Consider the following 23,110-nt stretch of genomic DNA (forward strand, 5'->3'; position numbering starts at 1 on the left):
TCATATATTTATTCAAGAAACAATACAGGTATTGTGTTTGAAACCTTAAAACTATATACGATGGTACGATAAAAATGCTAAATCTAGATACCTACTATACATTATAAAAAATTTCGTCTACGGTGTAGAAACAACTTCTCAACAAGAACTTTTTTAATTCTCTATTAAGTCAGTGATGCCGAGAACATCGGAATTCCACTAATAATGGTAGGACTTGGCTCGTTCTACGAATAGCTTGATGATTTTCTTATAGCTATGGAACTTAGCTAAGGAACTTACTGATATGTAAGTGGTTAGTGATAGCGGGAACATCGGAATTCCAGTAATAACGATGGGTTGCTTGGCCCTCTCCACGAATATCTTGAGGGCTCTCTTGTACCCCTCCGAACAAGGCAACCATTCGCTGCTGTACGCTGCCGTCATCAAGTCATGACTCTAAAATGAGAGAAGAAAAGGAATGGAGAAAAATAAAATAATAATAGACCTTTCCACCGGTGTAAGTGTCAGATTTTTTAATCAGCATCCAAATGACACCTTGATTAAAGATAATTATGGAAATAGCGCCTTTTTGACAACCAATAAGTCAATTTTAAACTGAAATAGATACCGTACACTAAAGAAAAAGCGATCAAGCCCGCGGTGGCAAAGCCGGGAATCGAAACCGGGTCTCCAACTACCGCGGCTAACGCGCTAAACTGCTACACCACCGACCGCCAAGGTACCCGTCTAAATTTACCTAGTGTATGTTATCTCTGAAGGCTAGGCGCCTTTTGACCAACTCTAAGGGCGAGTAATGTGTGCTTGCACCTCCCCCATATGCATCCTTTGCAGGATTACGATATAGCGAGAGAGATGGTAAATAAATAAATGGTTCCTGAAAATACCTAGAACCTATACTTACTTGCAAAAGTGTCGGTTTCTCAATCACCTCATGGGTTTCGAGACTTTCGAGTATGTGTACGAATCAAGTCGGGCATTTTTGCGAGAAGAGATAATAGTTATTTGTTATACAAGGGGGCAAAGTTGTATTTTAACGCCGAGTGTGGAATTGAAAAACGAGCAAGCGAAAGGATTCTATAGTTGAACCACGAGCGAAGCGAGTGGTTCGAGAATAGAATCCTGAACTTGCGAGTTTTTTAACACACGAGAAGTAAAATACATTTGCACCCGAGTGTAACACAAAACTTTTCCCCTCACTATAGCAAGGAAACTACAACGCAAAAAAATGCGTTTATCACTGCTTCCAGTAGTTCCACAGGTGGTAAATCGTCTTTATTACTAGATTCACCTACTTTTATCAATTTTAAAGCAGTTAATTTGATTATATTAAAAAAAAAAGTTTTTTCCCCTCACTAGCTCGGAAACACGTGTTTTGTCCTTTAATACAAGCGGATTTTTTCCACTAGTGCATAAAGTAATTTGACCTTGAATAGAGGCAAATTTTCTGCTTTAAAATTGATAAAAGTGGGTTAATCTAGTGATGAAGATGTTTTACCACCTGTGGAACTACTGGAAGCAGTGATAAACGCGCTTTTTGCGTTGTACTTTCCTGGCTATAGTGAGGGGAAAAGTTTTGTGTTACACACGAGTGCAAATGTATTTTACTTCTCGTGTTTTGAAAAACTCGCAAGCTCAGGATTCTATTATCGAACCACTCGCTTCGCTCGTGGTTCTATAGAATCCTTTCGCTTGCTCGTTTTTCAATTCCACACTCTGCGTTAAAATACAATTTTGCACTCTTGTATGACAAATAACTATTTCTTATCCCTTCTCGCCAAATGCCCAGTCGGGTCTCAAGGTGGTTTACGATAGGAAACTATGATGTACTTATATGTATGTAGGTCGGCATCGAGACACCGGATGACGTGTGTCACACGAGTCAGGCCGGAATAAAACCTCGAATAAGTAACTTATTGTCTCGGACCTAACCCTATACTAGCCTCTCATACATTGCAGAAAGTTACTTCGTATTCGAGCTGAGTGCCGAGCCAGCTTGGGGCGAGGATCTCCAGGTTCAGGGCCGTGAAGTAAGCCACCATGAACATGTAGCTGTCCAGGGTCAATGGCTTTAACGAGAGGTTGGAATTAGTAGGCTCATCTTAACTTTCATAGCGAATACCAACATATAGTACAGTCAGCTGCAGAGAAAAGGGGACCCCCTGAGTGTAAAGATATCGCCCGGCGGCGAGCGTATCACGTGATGTGCCTACTGTGACGTACTCGTCCCGGTAGTTTCCCTCTCCCCGTGCGCCCCGCCCCGCCTTGAACCGGTTTTCGAGAATCCATCGATTCTACTCAAACATTTCTATTTGCACGTTTTTATTAATTTCAATTTGTCCGTTTCTGAACTGGCCATACGCGAAAAACTTACAAAAAGACATCACTTTAGTGTGAATATCCTGGATTTGAACCCACCCACAATCCACATTCACCATGCGCAGAGCCACCTTTATACCGACCCTTATGCCCCTAGGCTATCGGAACAGTTGATAAAGCGGCCGAAAAAGTTGATGCTACTCGATTCTCTGCAATACGTATCACTTCAATTGGCTAAACAATAAGGTTCAAATTCGTAAAGAGATGTCTACATCTCGTAAAATAATTTGTCGGCCACAGTAATATTGTTAACCTACCGCTATTTTACTTCATTAAAGTAACTGTTGTTGACATGCTTATTAATTGCAGGTTAAGGTCGACTTTAAAATTATTAATGTTTTCGTCTTATTTAGTTCACTGTAGTTTAGGGTAACTTAATAATAACTTTATAAAAGTCATTACGTTTCTTGCCGATTCGCTAATAACATGACAGATTAATTGCCTTTTTGATAATCTTTTGTAAACGTCTCATAATCTGAAAGAATGGTGCGTTAAACAAAGTTTAAAAAAAAAAACAAAGTTATTGATTTAAACTAACACGATCTTCACTCATATTATTAAACCACTAGTCCAACAGCATTCCCACTCCGTGAAAAAAAAAAAAAAAAAAAAAAGGACCGAACCACTGGATTGAACTGCATAATCCCAAAGTCCTTTCAACTGAACGTCTTTACTATAGCAGGAAAGTACGTGAAGCGATTGAAATCAGGAAACATCGTAATTTCAATCAAAATGAAGGGCAAGGGATTTCATCTTCGTGGAATCCAGTGATTAGCAAGTGTAAACGTGAGAAAACTTCCCGTCTCATACCATCGGATGTCGTGAGTGTTGTATGTAGGCAGAGTGGCAACCCTAGCGTAAAAGTGACTGATGACAATCAAGTGCGGGTAGTTCGAAAAACTCGTACAGCTAGAAGATGTTGATACAACTCCCAGCCAGTCTACCCGTGACCACGGACGTAATGTCATGTCCGAAACGTCGGGTTAAATATAAAACGTAAGTTTTACGCGATTAAGTCCCGTTTTAATTTAATAATAAAAACAAAGTTGTTGTTCTTTGGGAACAGAACCAGTATAAAAAAATTGCACGAGACTTGGGCATAACGGTAAGATTCAAGTTATTCAAATATTGTAACAGATATTTATTGTTGCATTTATACTGCAGTATTGCTTAAAATATGCTTTTTTATGCGTTTTCGTTTATATTGTAGAGGAAAACAGTTTGAAGATGGATAGAAAGGTATCAAAAGACGGATGAGGTGGAATGCGAACGCCAAGGGCCTCGACCAATATCCCTTACACGGAAGAATCGTAGCGAAATATTGTGGAAGTTCACTCAGAGGCACCTTTTTGACCCTAAAAACTTATTAGAATTGAGAACGAGCGGGCGGATAACACTAGGTAGGTAAATAACATTATCATTGTAATAAAGTTATCTGTAATATATTTACTTATTAGGGTGGTCCAAAATTTCTTTGTTTATTTTTTCAATGGGCCACCCCCTCATTTTGTTACACCTATTATGAGTATGTAATACACCATATTTCATAATTTTATTTAAATTTTAAGGGGGTGTTCAACCACCTTTAAATTTTAAATTTAGATTTAAGGAACATTTTTATTTAAGTATATTTATTTAAGCTTGACAATCCAGCGAGGAAATGCTGCCAGCGTCTTTGGTGGTAATTTCTCACCAGGATCATTCCACACATGGACACGCACATAATAGAGGACCCAATCCCGAACTGAATGAACATCGGCACTCCGATCACGTCCTGGAACGCCTTGCAGTACCTGGAACGAGGCACGGTCGTTTTGAGACAAGGCGTGGGCTTTGGCTGACACAATTACACATCTTTTCTCAGAAATAGGCGAATTAACTTTTTATCAGATAGCTCAAACTTCAACATATTCTTTAATTATTCCAATAGGCTCACAATAAGCTCTTCAAATCGTCGACAAGCTTTAAGACTCTGACGTTATTCGAAATGTCTTGGGACTATCCCAAGGAGTCTTACTTCTAATGTACAAAATTTATGTACCTACATATATTGGGTTTAATAATTAAGGCCTTGAATGTAAATAACATACTCATACCTACTTATACCATAAAAAGAAACATACAGTGCTAGACAAAATGCTTCATACACCGACATATAAAATAATCATTCTATCATAATTTCTTTACCTACCCTTAAACATAACATCACAGTTGTATTGGAAAACTTTTAGCTAATTTGATGGCATATAACATACAGACAATAACATATCAATGAAGGTACATTTATTTTTTTACATGGGTATAAATATTAGTACTTTTGGCTCTGAACAAATCTGATAACATCATAACACAGTAATTTAAAATATGAATTGGCAACCGGATTCTCTCCCACAGAAGATTGTTATGGTCTAATTACTGTAACTATTCCACGACTGTACGTGTATAATTATTAATTAGTTCTAGTCACAAGCATATTTGTAAATTTAAGATAGAAGTAGGTATAGGTACATTTATTAGGTTGGCTTTTTTTAATTACTTATATTTAAATTTATAACCGCTAAATAAATGGGCAAGGTACGCGAACATATCTAAATGTAACTTACTCTAAAAGTAATCCATAGTGATCAATAATTTTACGCAGCCTTTGTTTTTGCTCGCGGTCCGTCAATTCTATGCGGCCACCGTCAGACTTGTCTACTTTCAAATTTTCTAAATCATGTATCTTAACTTGGGCTATTGATATTACCAAATAACCAGATATCAGACTATCACAGGTCAGATTGTAAATCATATGATCGTACATAAAAACTGATTGATAAATGTGACTCAACGCAAAATACTAATTTTTTGTTTCGTCCGAAAGAAAATAATACTGGCATATTGGTAGGTATAAAGTCATATCATAAATCATATGTCCTATTATAGGCATAAACACCAAACAGAAAAAAGCGAAATGGGATGTAAGAGTGAAAAAAATGAAGTTTTTTTTATAATAATCTTTGTGCTTTGTAATAATCTCCCGGCCAATATCATCATTTCCTTGGAACTCTTCACAATCGATCATATCGAATATGTCTTGAATTTTCTTTTTCTTAAGAAGCACCATACACACTTTGGTTCCAATCGCCACTTCGGTGAAGAAGAAAATGATTTCTCGAATAAGGGTTTCGATTCTCAGTGGCGTGTAATAGAGGTTTAATGTCAAAAGTGCGTTGTAAACGACGAAGTTAATCGTTAGGTAGATAAAAGAGAAGTATTTGTAATATTTGTTAGGTATTTTCCCCGCCCATAGCCCGAAGATGGTCCAGAAAAATAGGGTTTGAGCAAAGGTGTCCGATAGCTTGGTCGACATCGTGGAGACTACGGAAGGTATTTTTGCTTCTGAAAGTTTTATTAGGACGCCTGCAATAATTAATATTGTAATTTAATTAGCGTAAAGGAAAGGTACGTGTAAAGGTGTATCCAAGTTGGACCTCTTTAATTTACTATTGTGGCGCAGTGCCCTAATCCCGTTATTTCGACTGGATATTTATCGACTTTAATAAATAAAGGTTTAACGGGTCCTCTTATTTATCGCCGAAAATTGTATCGCCGAATATCATTCCCAATTTACGTTACACCGAATTTTATTCCGCCAAATGTTCATTTCCCAAATTATCATATTGTTTTTTTATTTTTCCCCTCACTAGCTCGGAAACACGTGTTTTGTCCTTTAATACCAGCGGGTAAAAACGCATTGTATCCACTAGTGGGTAAAGTAATTTGAGCTTGAATAAAGTCAAATTAACTGCTTTAAAATTGATAAAAGTAGGTGAATCTAGTATTAAAGATGATATACCACCTGTGGAACTACTGATGGAAGCAGTGATAAACGCATTTTTTGTGTTACACTCGGGTGCAAATGTATATTATTACTTCTCGTGTGTTAAAATACAACTTTGCCCCCTTGTATAACAAATAACTATTATTTGCCAACCTTACATTTACCAACTTAACGCTTGGCCTTTTTTCTAAAAGACCTTTTTTTTAAAACCAATCTTTCACTGTCGAATGTTTTACTTAGCGTTTGTTTTACAACTAGTTGTTTATTGTATACCAAATGTTTTATTTAACACCAACAATATTTATGGCGTATTTCGAAAAATATGCAATACTTATTGCCTAATTCTATGAACTTCTAAATTTATTGACAGGGATGCAGTTTTTACTAAGGTGTAAATATTTTTTTCAATAGTTACCTACTTACTTTTTTTACAAGAATATTATTTAATTTATTTTTATCACATTTTAAAAGTTTTTTCCGGTGTGCTCACGGCCAACTTAACACGCTGCTCCTCTCTTCGCTCGTCGTCTCACTTAACTGGATATATGCTATAAGCTGTCATAAATGATTAAACTGGCAACATAGTCGTTGAACAGGAAAGTGCTACTTTGTTCCCTTCTCACAGGGAAGAAAAGTGATGGAGGGTGATGGATGTTTTATACAGTGGAAACTGGATAAGTGGAATCGCAAGGGACCGGCTGTTTAGTTTCGCTTATCCAGGTTTTCCATTTATCCAGTTTTCCACTTAACCAGGTTCAAATAAAACGTTTTCTCACTTACAGAGGCTCTCGCTTATAGAAGTTGTCGGTGCTAGTAATGTCGCTTATAGAGGTCAATTGAATATGTATATTTTATTTAATATGCATGTAGATATAAATAAACAAAAAATAGGTTTGTGATCCTGACTTTAAAAAGCAATACTGTTAATAACCTACAATACTGTTATACAAAACAATATTTTTCCTTTGTTTTGAAGTAACCTAATATTTATTTATGCAAACGAAACCAGTATGGTTAAATAAATCAATATACCGATTGTACTTTAATGAAAAAAATCCGATTTTTTTTAATTTATCCCGAAGAGATAAATACTTGATTGTGTGCTTAGGCATTGCTTATCTAACAGCATGGCACCGCACCGCAGATAAAACTAAACTGAACGATGTGTAATCTCATACAAAGTATATAGTTTAAACACAAACCATAATGTTAACGAAATAAACTACCCTCCTTGTGGTGGTTTATTAAAAATACAAATTTTATAACGCCAAGCTTTTCCACTCATAGAGGTTTCGGAGACGACTGCTTCCAGTTGCAGAGGTAAAAATAAGAAATTTACGAAAAAATGAATTCCGCTTATAGAGGTCCCAAAATTCCTCTTATAGAGGTAATTCTGTCCCGAGGGACTGGGACCGAGAATTTGGGTCCACTTAAAGAGGTTTTCCACTTACCCAGGTTCCACTTATCCAGTTTCCACTATATAAGTAAAAAAAGTCGATCAAAAAAAGTCGGTCAGTCGATCTGTGTAAGAATGTCCTAATATGAATAAAAAAAAGTACCCTTTCCGAATGTTAAAAATGATTTGTACCTAAATTGCCTAATGGTTCGTTGCGAAACGTTATTCGCCCAAGAGTTGTTTGACCAAGTGAAAGATTTGACAAATGATAAGTCTGACAGATTTTTAGATGGGTTATAATTAGGGGAAGGTGAGGTATAATGATTCCCTTAAGGGAAAAACTTAACTGTGGCTAAAGCTGAAGACAAAAACCGCAAGATTTCTATTGTTGCAGGTAGTAAACTTACTTGACGTTGTAACTGAACACTTGTTTTTTATTATATGTGTGTATTTTTATAGTATTAGAGGTTTTTGATAAAGTTTAGTAAAGGATCATTTTATACACACCCTTGTATAAAATGATCCCTGGGGTAGGGGTAAAATAATCCCAGGGATCATTTTATACCCGGCCCTTTATTTATTACGGCCCGGCATTTTATTACGGCCCGTTTGTGCAAACACTCTCCAGTTTTTTGTTGGGACAGTGCATATACTCGTCTCGTCAACATTAAATATCCGATGGGGTGGAAAATAATGTTTTGCTTGCACATTTGCGAAAGTCGAAAAAAATTTGTTCACCACAGGCCTTATTAAAGGCTCGCGCCCGAGCAGAAGACATCGATTCTGGGGCACGCATCGTAATATCCGGATGTCTACGTCTAAACTAAATCAACGAAGCCATTCAAGTCAAGTTTTCTTCAGAAAATGGATGAGGTCAATTATTTCTGCCAGTTGGTGAGCTAAGCTTAAAACATCCTGTGTGGTCAGTCCGTATATACATTCTAGACTCCATGTCCTTAATGTAGTCAACCAGTTCCTGTTCTTGTTCTAAGTTAAACACAGTTTGTTACACAGACAGGTCGCAAACCTAGCTTTTTAGCGGAGCCTACAGCTATTTTATTTTTACCTTTGGCTCTTTTTTTTAAAGCCATCACCGGGACCTTAAACTCTACTTGCAGTTTTGTAAGGCATGCCATCTCTGACGGCATCTAATGCCTTCTGCATTTTGTTCTTCAAGCCAATTTTGGCGATTACTTTTGCGTATATAAATTCGCGGCATGATCTGTAAAAACAACAAATACTAATGGGGTAAAATGATTCCAGGGATCATTTTAAACACATAGAAAGGCATCGTTTTGCCCCAAACACCAAATTTCTAGATATCGATCAAATTATAACCTTCAAATAACGCGTGCGGTGATCGAACATGGCTTAAATATTAGCTAACCGATATTAATACCCGCAAATAACACAACATTTCAATAAATACGAACATGAATAAAGTAATGAAAGTTCAAAAACAGGCTTATCTTAGATCAGAGCCACACTTTTTGATTATTTTTTAATAAAATCACGCCGAGCTCTCGCACCGCCATGACACTTGGAGAGGTGACTGGCTCAGGCGCGGGGAACATGTTTAAAGCGCATTTGGATAGATGGCACTAGTTGTCTCTGATTTAGGGAGGGGGATCGTTTGACCTCCAGGGATCGTATTACCTCACCTTCCCCTAATAAGCTGCTTTACAATAATTCTGCCAAATGAAAGTTGCTAAGCGTTTTATCAAAAAGAAACTTCGGCGAAATGTTTGTTGGCAAATGACATTTGGAAAAATAGTTCTGCGAAAAGGCAGAACACCGGTTTAAAGACATGCATATTAAGAGTCTGAGTATAGTACGCTAAATTCTGGCTTTGTGCTATTAAAATACTAACCCTACCACCATTTATAAATTATAACCACTCACATTCGAACGATCAATCATTTGTAAGTATTGTATCACCGTCTTCATGCTTTAATCCCATTTTTAACCCCCGACGCAAAAACGCAGGGGTGTTATAAGTGACGTGTCTGTCTGTCTGTCCGTCTGTCTGTCAGTCTGTCTGTCAGTCTGTCTGTTTGTCTGTCTGTCTGTGTGTGTATCTGAACCGGTGAACCGATTTTGATTTAGTTTTTTTTTCTGAAAGCTGAGTTAGTCGGGAGTGTTCTTAGCCATGTTTCATGAAAATCGGTTTACTATGTCGCAGTCGGGGGTTTTTCAAAATTTTAATCTTTTGGTTATAATCCCCGTGCGCATAAGCCAGGGCAGGCCACTAGTTAATGATAAACCGTCAATTTTTGTGACCGTTACATGGCTACCTAATGATTCTCCGACAATTTTTTAGGCGTTTATTGATTCGCCGACAACGATTCGCCGAATGCCATTTAGTCGAATAATCAAACTATCGCTGTCACTTTTGGTCGAATAACGTTACGTAGAATCTTGGTTCGTATACAGTTCAGTTAGCTTCTGTGCAAATTATCCGAACTATTATTGGACATTTTTCATTTAGCAAAGTAATATTTTCGTTTCGGCCACGTTTAGTCGAATAACGTTTCACATTTTATACATTGTTAAAATATTTTTGAACAAATGAATTACCGCTGTTGTAAAAAAATTACGCACTTTAATAGACACTTTTTTTCTTACATACATATAATCACGCCTGCAGCCCATAAAGGGGTAGGTAGAGCACATGAACTACTATGTTTTAGTGCCACTCTTTGCAAAAAGGGGTTGAATGAAATCCAGATTGATATGAATAAAGAATGTATCTATCTATCTATCTAAATTGTGACATTGCAGTGACAGCGCCACAATTTAACCTATACCCCACAGTCGATTTCTACGAAACCCACGGGAAGAAAGAATGTAATGTTGAATAAATGAAATGAAATGAAAAGAAATTTGGTGAGTTGAAAACAACAATAGGTACATAATTTACTAAAATTAATCCTTAGAATCAGAACATGGTGATTAATATAAATAAGTAAATGAAATAAATGTGAATTACTCTTATAAACGATCTAACAACTTGATTTTTGAATCCGCAGAACACTTTGTACGCAAGATCCAGGCTCCAGCCAACTCACCAAAAAAAAAAACCAAATGATCACTCGACCTATTGTGTTTCGACCAATTTTGTGTCGGCCAATTTTTACAATTACTAAATTATTATTCGTCGAAAAGTAAATCGGCGTATCAAATTTTTGCCTACCGACTCCGTTTACGAACGAATACTATGCGAAATGAGAATCTTCCAATCGTTATTCGGCCAAAACAGACGTCGGCGAATCGTTGTCGGCGTACCGAAAATCGGCGTATTTTATTTCGGAATATCAATCGGGCACCCCGTTACATACATTTAACATTCCATGTTCATGTGGAGGACCCTTTAGACATGAATAATTTATTTTAAATTAAATGCCTATGCATTTTATTTAGGCATTAATTATGCATTATACTTTATCGTGTTGCAATATCGATTTGAAATTATACCATTCTATCTTCGTCGTAAGAATGTACACACCAAGGATCATTTATATAGGATTGACATTATTGGCAATCTTCATAATTACTAAGAATCATACCGGACGGCCTGACGCTGGTGCCTTGGGCAAAAAAGGCCGCAGCCTAATTTGGAATGCCAGTGATGCCACATACGAAGCACCTTTGCCCCGTCCCACATCACCCATACTAGCAAAGTGGCAGGCGAGGCTGCCGAAAATGTTGCAAAAAAAAAAAGTATGCGAACATGGTACCGGCGTATGATTTTGTCCGGGTTGCCATTGAAACGGCAGAGCCTTGGTGTGCGGAGGCCAAGGCATTTATTGGAGCTTTATTGCGGCGATTAAGGGACAGAGGCAACGACCCCCGTTCCGGCTCTTACCAGGGTGGCTAGCCGAATGGCACAATCGCTCACGAAACGCTCACGAAACGAAGCGCTAGTAGATATCTATCTCTATCGCGCTTGCGTATTGGCGCGACAGAGCCAGCGGCGTATCGCTTTCGTTTGGCGTCGGAGAAATGCCATTCGGCTACGGGGCCTGGCGATACGCCGCGAAAGCGATACGCCGCTGGCTCTGTCGCGCCAATACGCAAGCGCGATAGAGATAGATATCTACTAGCGCTTCGTTTCGTGAGCGTTTCGTGAGCGATTGTGCCATTCGGCTAGCCACCCTGGTGCCGTAGTAGCCGAATGGCATTACTGCGACGCGAAACGAAAGCGAAACGCCGCGAAGGTAGTCTGGCTCTGTCGCGCCAATACGCAAGAGCGATAGAGATTTCTAGTAGCGTTTCGTTTCGTGAGCGTTTGTGCCATTCGACTACGTACCCAGGTCCAACAAATTTCACTGGCTGTGCAACGCGGCAATGCTGCCGTGCTAGCATTTTTGGCTTTTTTGGATCAGGTGATAGCCGGAACGTAACTAAATTATTTATATAAGTACTTAGACTCATTTTTAGTTTAGTTTATCTTTTTTGTTTTTCATTTATTGGCTACTACTACTATGTTGTTGTGTACATAGCTTGTTGACTATTAGTTTAGAATAGTTTTAATTTGACTTACTTATTTGTTATTTGTATTACATTTAATTTGCTTTACTCCTGTTTTATTAAATTACTAGCTTTTGCTCGCGGCTTCGCTCGCGTTAGAAAGAGACAAAAGTAGCCTATGTCACTCTCCATCCCTTCAACTATCTCCACCTAAAAATCACGTCAATTTGTCGCTCCATTTGCCATGACAGACGGACAAACAAACAGACACACACACTTTCCCAATTATAATAGTATTGTGGATTTTATCTTTTCTGAAAAAATGCTTATAAAACTTGTCACATCACTATTCTGTCAAATGCCACCTAGTGAGAAAATAGCTAATGTTGGCAGTGACAGTGACTCACTCACTGACCGGTAATCAAAACCTGTAGGCGGTCAAGCGTGAGTTGGCTCAATCTAATGGACTTTTTAATATTTTTATTAAAAAGTCCATTAGATTGATATTTTTATATTTATAAACCAGTGATACAATGAGAATACAAACAGGAGAGGGAGAGGGGGTGTAAAATATTTAAGAGAATAATTTAAGAAATCGGTCAAGCGTAAGTTTTTTTAATTGAATATCGAATTAAAAAAAGAATAATACTTTCAATTTGTAGAGGTTCACGATGTTCATATATATTCCAAATTTCAAAGCGATAGCATAAGTAGTTCTCGAGATATTTAGTAATGTGACAGACAGACAGACAGACAGACAGACGGACAGAGCGGCACCATAAGGGTTCCTTTTGTACCTTTTTGGTACGGAACCCTAAAAATGTACCAATTATCCAATGAGAATACGATGAGGAGGGGGGAGGGGGTATACAATATTGCTGTTTACATAACGTATAACAAAATAGTTATTTGTTATACAAGGGGGCAAAGATGTATTTTAACGCCGAGTGTGGAATTGAAAAACGAGCAAGTGAAAGGATTCTATAGTTGAACCACCAGCGAAGCGAGTGGTTCGAGAATAGAATCCTGAACTTGCGAGTTTTTTAACACACGAGAAGTAAAATACATTTGCACCCGAGTGTAACACAAAACTTTTCCCCTCACTATAGCGAGGAAACTACGACGCAAAAAATGAATTTATCACTGCTTCCAGTAGTTCCACAGGTGGTAAAACATCTTTATTACTATATTCACCTACTTTTATCAATTTTAAAGCAGTTAATTTGACTTTATTCAAGGTCAAATTACTTTACCCACTAGTGGATAAAATGCGTTTTTACCCGCTGGTATTAAAGGACAAAACACGTGTTTCCGAGCTAGTGAGGGGACAAGAAAATTAAAAGATTCATAATCTCGACTGCAGTTTTAAAGCGAACTGAAAAGATGAAGATAATTTTAGATATGTTGGACAGTCAACTTGATATAAATTATTAATTTATAAATTAAAAAACCGAGTGTTTAGTCAGGTTCAAGAATAGCTGCAGCAAAAGTTTATGATCATGGAGAATATCGTGACCGTACTTGGATATTTTGATTTCATTGTAATTGAGTTTCATTTTAGTGACCACACAAACCAACCATATTTTCACACTATTACACTTAATAATATCGGTTTGACGGAATATAGGTATTCAATAATTCGTTCCATTTTATAAAATGAGGTATTTAAAATACTTTGTGTTATCTTTGTTAGTCTATGAAATGAAATAGTAATATCATATCCAAGCTTTCCACCTCGAAAGAACATGGGGTCATAAATAAAGGCCGTAGCAGGATAAGGGAAGAAAAAATGCCCTTTAATGATTAGAAGCTGGTTTTTTTTTTTCTATAGTTACTTACACTTAGTAGTACGATTGTGCAAAGTTTTGTTGAAAAATTCCCAGTGGTTCAGCCGGCAGAAAAAAAAACAAATTCATGAAATATGATTTTTCTCTAAAAGTATTTACCTCTATCATACAATCTTTTTTCATTTTGGTTATCTAAATAGTACTTATAACCTGGAAGAAAATTGAGTCTCCGACTATAATATTTCTGCAAAAAGTACGTAAGTCGACATTTCAAAAAATAAATTTTTTAGTTTCTGAAGGAGGGACCACTCTAAGTGATACTTCTAAAAAGCCTTATTTAATGATCTGTCAGTCATATAAGTTTGACAGTTAAAATCGAAAAGCAACAGTGTCAAAATTAAAAAATAATGTTGGTTGGATTTTGTTACATTTTATTGTTATACCGTTCTAACACCGCCAAATAACTTAAAAATTTATTTCCTGATCGAATGTGTAAAAATAAAACAAATTTTCGACAATATTGGCTTCAAAAAGATATACAGGGTATATTTTGATAGCGGGTCAGTGAGGGCAGCTACCAGATCCCGTGCTGCTACGCAAAAACGGTCTAAGGAGACATTCCATCTATTTCAAATTGATGAAGATTGGCGTTTACAGATTTTGGAAAAAACATTTTTCACAAACTCTTTTTTGATGCTAAAAGATCACATTCCTCTCAAGGATCAAAAGTTTGTATGGAACCAAAAAAAATTCCGGCTAGAAAATCCACAAATTGAGAATAACTTTTCCAATACAATTTGTATTAAAAAATATGTTGTATTTTCACATAAACTTTAATGCCAAACGATTCCATTCTTATTCAGTATCAATAGTTTCCTAGAGATCAACTTACGGTAATGTACTAAAAAGCCACAAAAAAAAAAATCCCCATGTGGAAAAAGGTGAAAATGTATTCTAATTTTACTGTTATGTTTTCATACATTATTACGGTCCTTCAATGTAACAGGACTAATTGGCGTAATTACATTACATAATACATTTTCACGTTTTCTCCATAGTAAATGTATGGGGAAAGTTTTCTTCAATTTGTATCTTTTTAGTACATTACCGTGAGTCGTATGTAAAAATAAAAAAATAAAATTTTCATATAAATTGTATGGGAAATGTTTTTCTTGATTTGTGGATTTTCTAACCGGAATTTTTTTTGGTTCCATACAAACTTTTGATCCTTGAGAGGAATGGGATCATTTGGCATCAAAAAAAAGTTTTTGAAAATGACTTTTTTTTCTCACGCCCTGTACGTTATTTCCAAAATCTGTAAACGCCAATCTTCATCAATTTGAAATAGATGGAATGTCTCCTTAAACCGTTTTCGCGTAGCAGCACGGGATCTGGTAGCTGCCCTCACTGACCCGCTATCAAGATATACCCTGTATATCTTTTTAAAGCCAATATTGTCAAAAATTTGTTTTATTTTTACACATTCACACAGAAAAAATATTTTTAAGTTATTTGTCGGTGTTAGAACGGTATAACAATAAAATGTAACAAAATCCAACCAACATTAGTTTTTTAATTTTGACACTGTTGCTTTTCGATTTTAACAGTCAAACTTATATGACTGATAGATCATTAAATAAGGCTTTTTAGAAGTATCACTTAGAGTGGTCCCTCCTTCAGAAACTAAAAATTTTTTTTTTTGAAATGACTCACGTACTTTTTGCAGAAATATTATAGTTGGAGACTCAATTTTCTTCCAGGTTATAAAAAATGAAAAAAGATTGTATGATAGAGTTAAATAATTTTAGAGAAAAATCATATTTCATGAATTTGGTTTTTTTCTTCTGCTGGCTGAACCTCTGGGAATTTTTCAACAAAACTTTGCACAATCGTACTACTAAGTGTAAGTAACTATAGAAAAAAAAACCAGCTCCTAATCATAAAGGGCACTTTTTGTTCCCTTATCCTGCTACGGCCTTTATGAAAACTTTGATATAGTATGACAAAGTCTCATATCATTGACGGTAATCGTGTCTAGTTGTGTCATTTTGATAGTATCGTTTTTGATACCATACCCACGTAAGGGTTAAAACGGCACATTTAATAAGTTGTTTACAATTCCAGGCTGATCTACTGAAGCTGCCAGCGATCACCGTGGTCCCTTGCGAGTCGCCAGGCTGCATGTGCTCGCTTAAGAAATAAAACAAACGTATACCAAATATTAATGTTCCCCTCACTAGCTCAGAAACACATGTTTTCTCCTTTAATACCAGGGGGCAAAAACGCATTTTACCCGGGTCTCTATTGGTTCCCATAATTTTTTTAGTCCGATTTTTACAATCCTTAACGTTGTTAGTCATAATTTTTAATAGTCATATTATCATTAGTCATAAAGTTGAATGTCAGAAATTGGAGGTCAGATTTTTGCAAGTCATCATTATTGTTAGTCATAAACATTGTTTGGCATAATAATCAAATTGCATTTTGTATTATGGATATAATGTTGAAAGCAATAAACATGTTTGTCATAATTGTCGTAAAGTATATTTTCGCAAGTAATAATGATTACTGTCCATATTAACTTTAATCATAACATTCAATAGGATCTATATTATTTTTCATTATAAGGAACACAAGGTAACTAACGAACCTACCCGAGAAATGAAAATTTCCTCGTTGGGCTCACTGATTTTCCCGCCATTTCGTCTTTTACATGTTATGTGTTTAATTTTTTCATGTCGCTTTTAAGAATATTAGGCCCCGCCAGCGATTCGACGGAGCCCCGCTATGCGGGGCTCCTATTTCTGCTCTGAATGACACAAGGTAACTAACGAACCTACCCGAGAAATGAAACTTTTCTCGTTGGGCTCACTGATTTTCCCGTCATTTCGTCTTTTACATGTTATGTGTTTAATTTTTTCATGTTGCTTTTAAGAATATTAGGCCCGGCCAGCGATTCGAGCGGGGCTCCTATTTCTGCTCTGAATGACACAAGGTAACTAACGAAACTACCCGAGAAATGAAAATTTTCTCGTTGGGCTCACTGATTTTCCCGCCATTTCGTCTTTTACATGTTATGTGTTTTATTTTTTCATGTTGCTTTTAAAAGTATTAGGCCCCGCCAGCGATTCGACGGAGCCTCGCTATGCGGGGCTCCTATTTTTGCTCTGAATGACACAAGGTAACTAGCGAACCTAGCTGAGAAATGAGGATTAAAATACTCAATGAGCTCACTGATTTTCCCGCCATTTCTTCCTTTGCATGCTGATTTTTGTAGTATTCGGCTTCGTCAACGAGTAGAAGGGGGGCAGGGGTCCTATTTCCGTTCTAATGGACGCGAGGTAAATGCGGACTACCAATAAAGTCATAAGGTATAATGTATCGATTGTCCACATTTTCGTTAGTCATAATTTGGTTTTTCTCAAAAACGCGTAACTTTTCAGGATTGCCATAAAACAAACCTAACCTAACCTATCTATAGGTGACCCTAATGAAACCGTTTCAGAATTATGACTAATGATAATCTGGCTAACAAAGGGATCCGTTTTAAATGTTATATTCATCAACTTTCTTGATTATAGTACCTATTCTATAATATGGGTTGTTAACGTTAGAACTATTAAACGTTATTCGTAACAAAGATTATGACTTATGAGGTTTATGCCTTAAAACTGTATGCAGAACAATCAGTAGGGCTTCAAAAAATATGCCTAGTAATATTTCTGGATAATTATTGTTATGCCTTTCAATTTTATACTCATCAACTTTATGACTTTTAAGGTTATGGCATCCAATATTATGGGTTGTTAATGTTAGTAGCATTAAGCATTATTCGTAACAAAAATTATAACTAGTGATGTTTATGACCACAAAATATATGAATAACAACTTATGACTAACGAAATTCTGACCAAAAAGTTTATGGGAAAGAAAGGGGTCCCATTTTACCCACTAGTGGATAAAGTAATTTGACCTTGAATAGAGGCAAATTTTCTGCTTTAAAATTGATAACAGTGGGTTAAGGGTAAGATGTTTTACCACCTGTGGAACTACTGGAAGCAGTGATAAACGCGTTTTCTGCGTTGTATTTTCCTCGCTATAGTGAGGGGAAAAGTTTTGTGTTACACACAGTGCAAATGTATTTCACTTCTCGTGTATTAAAAAACTCGCTTCGCTCATGGTTCAACTATAGAATCCTTTCGCTTGCTAGTTTTTCAATTCCACACTCGGCGTTAAAATACAACTTTGCACTCTTGTATAACAAATAACTATTATTATGTCATGTCTATTGTCTAGAGAGCTATGGCGCCAACGCTGTGACTAGACAGTTGGCGGTCCTGTCAGTGTTACATTAGTAAGGGTTTCAACAAATTTAACTTTAAATAAGGCCTATTAGGTGATGAAATGTGTACACATTTATAATATAAGCTACAAACACTTAGGTAGGTATTAGCTGTTTCAATAGGAAAGGAACGTTTGCTAAAACGCCGTTTTTCAATACTGACACACAGCATTTTAATACGCATGAGAAATTCCAAATTGTGATAACGAATGAAAATTAAATGATTGTTTTTTTTTTGTGGTAGGTACAGTTGTGCACATAATTCTTTTAGCGTGTTTTAAGTATATATTTTGGAAATGAGTAATAATTTGTTGTCAATGTAACTTATATTAATGCTCGTAGATTTGATCGTTGCGTTTACAAGACGAAATTAAACTAACTTGGTTAATAAAAAATAAATCACATAAATAAAATAAAAAAAAAACATACATTACATATTTGGAAAAATTCTGCAATTTGTTTTGAATGTTATCGAGATGATATTCCTTTTAATGTGTTTTTTTACTAGCCTATAATTGTGTCCCACTGCTGGGCAAAGACCTCCCCTTTCTTCCGCCACCCATCACGATTTGATCATGATTTGTTTGTTATTTGATTTGATTAAATATGTATTTTTGTTCAATAAATAAAAAGTTACTAGCAGGTATGTACAATCTTAAACAAAAAATATAAAAATAAAACTAAAGTAAGTACCTTAAAAATAGAAACTAGTAAATTAAAATATACAAACTAATCAAAAAGGTTTCCGCGAGGTTTACCGGGTGCAAAGGTGCCCATCAAACTTGCCGCATTTTGCCACGTTGGATGGCATTGGACAACCTTTGCACCAGGTATGAGCCCGCACGAGCATCGGATTTGACATGGAGTGTAATTACGGAATCTACTATAAAAGCATAGCATTGGTTTGTATACAATATTATGTTTATGTTGTAAAGTTGTAATAGTTGAAGTAAGTTGTAAATTCTTCCATCTTTTCGTAATTCTTCTTGATTCTTTCCTTTCAACTATTGGATCTGACCTCCTGTAGAAGTATTTAAATGTTGTTAGTTTTTTAGTTCTTAGCTTTAGACGTACATTGCAATACCCTCACAGGGTGTGTTGGACCTATTGATTACTTAAGACCTTTGCAAAATAAATGAAATGAAATAATTCATTTTTAAAGCTTTTCTGTCGTGTCGTACGGTGCATTACAGGGTGAAAATGCATGCAATATCAAGTGTTGTAATTTGTTTGTAAACTATGTAACTGCAAACACGATAGTATTGGTCGCAATAAGCAATACCACGAACTCTTACTTTGAATTTAAACAACACATGAACACATACAAGCAAGGGTACAGTCACCGGCATAAATAAGTGATGATTTATGTACCTTGTCACTTTAACGTCGTGTTTAAAATGTCAAACGACTAAAAGCGACAAATTGACAACTGGAAATCGTGTAGTCATATGGAATGACAAAAATAACTCAATAGATGTGAAAAATGAAAATGATACTAATGTTAGTTTCATTTGTATAAATTTATTTACTATATCTTTAGTAATTTTTGATTCGGTGCTTCGAGTTGTTTTTGGTGTTTTATTTTTTGACATTTGTTCTTGTTTCTCCTTCGTCAGTGTGTACTTTATACTATCTCTGACACGAGACCATTTAAACTCATTCATGATGCCTACAGTACATACCCGATGGTATTGCGTAATGTCCATACACTGACCTTTCACCCTTTGGGGTATATATATATACTATATATTTAAGCTCGGCGAGAAATCGGCACTAGCTACTATTCGAAAACTAAGTATTGCAGTTTCTGAAAATGTATTTTGAATACATGTATGAAACAATGTTAGATTTTCTATGTCAATTATATGTCAGCAGAATAAATATCTTTTATAATTGATTTTTCTATGTTTTAGAATAGATTTTCTTTTTTTTGCTTGTCTAGTTGTAGTAGAACTCTTTATATTTCATGTGTCCGGGTTAGAATAGTTTGGAATAAAGGTCCTAAAACTAAATCTTGTGTTTAAATCTGTATCTGATTTGAAGTTTGGGTTGGTGGTTCTGGGTTTTTATGCTTGTTGTTTTATAATGACTATAGAATAGAATAAAGATCTACATTTCTTACCTAATCAAACAAAGTAATAATTATTTCGCTAGCTTTCATAGAAAATAAAGTTAGGTCTGATTTTGTACAAGCAGGAATTTGACCCCACTGTTAACTTCGAATGGGAAAAACTTGAAAATTAAAAGATAAAAAAAATAGTGGTAGTCCAGCGCTTCTGCCTCCATGAAGTATATCCTCATTTTTTTTATTTAAATCAAAAATCATGCAGCACTTTTTAATTCAAAGGCCGTAGCAGGATAAGGGAACAAAAAGTGCCCTTTATGATTAGGAGCTGGTTTTTTTTTCTATAGTTACTTACACAGTAGTACGATTGTGCAAAGTTTTGTTGAAAAATTCCGAGTGGTTCAGCCAGCAGAAGAAAAAAACCAAATTCATGAAATATGACTTTTCTCTAAAATTATTTAACTTTATCATACAATCTTTTTTTCATTTTGGTTAACTAAATAGTACTTATAACCTGGAAGAAATTTGAGTCTCCAACTATAATATTTCTGCAAAAAGTACGTAAGTCAACATTTCAAAAAAAATTTTTTTTAGTTTCTGAAGGAGGGACCACTCTAAGTGATACTTCTAAAAAGCCTTATTTAAGTCCGTCATATAAGTTTGACAGTTAAAATCGAAAAGCAAGTGTCAAAATTAAAAAATAATGTTGGTTGGATTTTGTTACATTTTATTGTTATACCGTTCTAACACCGCCAAATAACTTAAAAATATATTTTCTGTGTGAATGTGTAAAAATAAAACAAATTTTTGACAATATTGGCTTTAAAAAGATATACAGGGTATATTTTGATAGTGGGTCAGTGAGGGCAGCTACCAGAATCCGTGCTGCGACGCGAAAACGGTCCAAGGAGAAATTCCATCTATTTCAAATTGATGAAGATTGGCGTTTACAGATTTTGGAAATAACATAGCCTGTACCTATGTTATTTCCAAAAGTAATTTTTTAAAAACTTTTTTTTGATGCCAAATGATCCCATACCTCTCAAAGATCAAAAGTTTGTATGAAACCAAAAAAAAAATCCGGCTAGAAAATCCACAAACCGAGAAAAACATTTCCCATACAATTTATATGAAAAAAATATTTTTTTATTTTTACTCGTTGAGTTTAACCCCAGTAAGACACAAGTTTGCGCGTTTTCTGCAAAGAAAACCCCATTCGACATAGCGCCTAAATTCCAGAACATTCCCCTTACTATCTCTAAGAGTATCGGGATACTCGGTGTCGACATTACAAAGGAGGTCCAGTTTCGGGGTCATTTGGAACTCAAGGCCAAACTGGCCTCTAAGAAGCTCGGGGTGCTCAACAGAGCGAAACAGTGCTTCACATCGGGTCACCAGCTTTTGCTATACAAAGCACAGGTTCGACCGCATATGGAGTACTGTTCTCATCTCTGGTCTGGAGCACCGAAATACCAACTTCTTCCACTTGACTCTATCCAACGTCGGGCAATTCGTATTGTTGGCGATCCCGATCTCACAGCCGGTTTAGATCCTCTTAGCCTTCGGAGAGATGTTGGCTCTCTGTGCTTGTTCTACCGTCTGTACAACGGGGAATGTTCTGATGAACTCTTTGACTTGGTGCCACCGTCGCGCTTTTATCACCGCAACTCCCGCCGAAGAAACAAAGTTCATCCTCACTTTCTCGACACGTGGCAAACCAAGAACAAACGGGCCTCCCGCTCGTTTTTGCCCAGAACGTGCAAGTTGTGGAATGAGCTTCCTTCTGAGGTGTTTCCCTTACGCTATGACATGGGGTTCTTCAAGAAGCAGGTATTTAGGGTTCTCAAAGGTCGGCAACGCATGAGTGGCTCCCATGATGTTGCTTATGTCCATGGGCGGCGGTGATCGCTTACCATCAGGTGACCTGTCTGCTCGTTTGCCTCCTATCCCATAAAAAAAAAAAGAAAACTTTCCCCATACATTTACTATGGAGAAAACGTGAAAATGTATTATGTAATGTAATTACGCCAATTAGTCCTGTTACATTGAAGGTCCGTAATAATGTATGAAAACATAACAGTAACATAAGATATAGTAAAATTAGAATACATTTTCACCTTTTTCCACATGGGGATTTTTTTTTGTGGCTTTTTAGTACATTACCGTAAGTTGATCTCTAGGAAACTATTGATACTGAATAAGAATGGAATCGTTTGGCATTAAAATTTATGTAAAAAATAAAAAAAATATTTTTTTCATACAAATTGTATTGGAAAAGATTTTCTCGATTTGTGGATTTTCTAGCCGGATTGTTTTTTTGGTTCCATACAAACTTTTGATCCTTGAGAGGAATGAGATCTTTTAGCATCAAAAAAGAGTTTGTGAAAAATGACTTTTTTTTCTCACACCCCATGTTTTCAATCCATCATGTTTTTTCCAAAATCTGTAAACGCCAATCTTCATCAATTTGAAATAGATGGAATGTCTCCTTAGACCATTTTTGCGTAGCAGCACGGGATTTGGTAGCTGCCCTCACTGACCCGCTATCAAAATATACCCTGTATATCTTTTTGAAGCCAATATTGTCGAAAATTTGTTTTATTTTTACACATTCGATCAGGAAATAACTTTTTAAGTTATTTGGCGGTATTTTTAAATTTAAAGGAAAAATGGAAAAATTCACACCTCCGGCAGGACTCAAACCTGCGACCTTTGGCCTTGCCGGGGCCATCGCGCTTCCAACTGCGCCACGGAGGCCTGCTGGATGTGTGCCTGTTAAGATCTATTCTTACGGGTAGGTAGATGTTTGCTATAACGCCACCCTAAGGCGGTTGAGAATTGAGGGAAGGCA

At 36.2% G+C, this 23,110-nt stretch overlaps 1 protein-coding gene across 1 annotated transcript in view; it reads left to right on the forward strand.

Annotated features, from left to right (window-relative positions):
- Nucleotides 1-17,858, forward strand: part of LOC125231099 (trichohyalin-like) — a 61,942-nt gene extending 44,084 nt beyond the window's left edge. Inside the window, exons 16-17 of the mRNA XM_048136445.1 lie at nucleotides 15,977-16,145; nucleotides 17,801-17,858. Of these exons, the coding sequence (XP_047992402.1) occupies nucleotides 15,977-16,054 (78 nt within the window). The 3' untranslated portion in view covers nucleotides 16,055-16,145; nucleotides 17,801-17,858. The remainder of the gene's footprint in view (nucleotides 1-15,976; nucleotides 16,146-17,800) is intronic.
- Nucleotides 17,859-23,110: the final 5,252 nt, after the last annotated feature.

Source organism: Leguminivora glycinivorella, chromosome 11 (genome assembly GCF_023078275.1).
Source record: "Leguminivora glycinivorella isolate SPB_JAAS2020 chromosome 11, LegGlyc_1.1, whole genome shotgun sequence".
Lineage (NCBI taxonomy): Eukaryota > Metazoa > Arthropoda > Insecta > Lepidoptera > Tortricidae > Leguminivora > Leguminivora glycinivorella.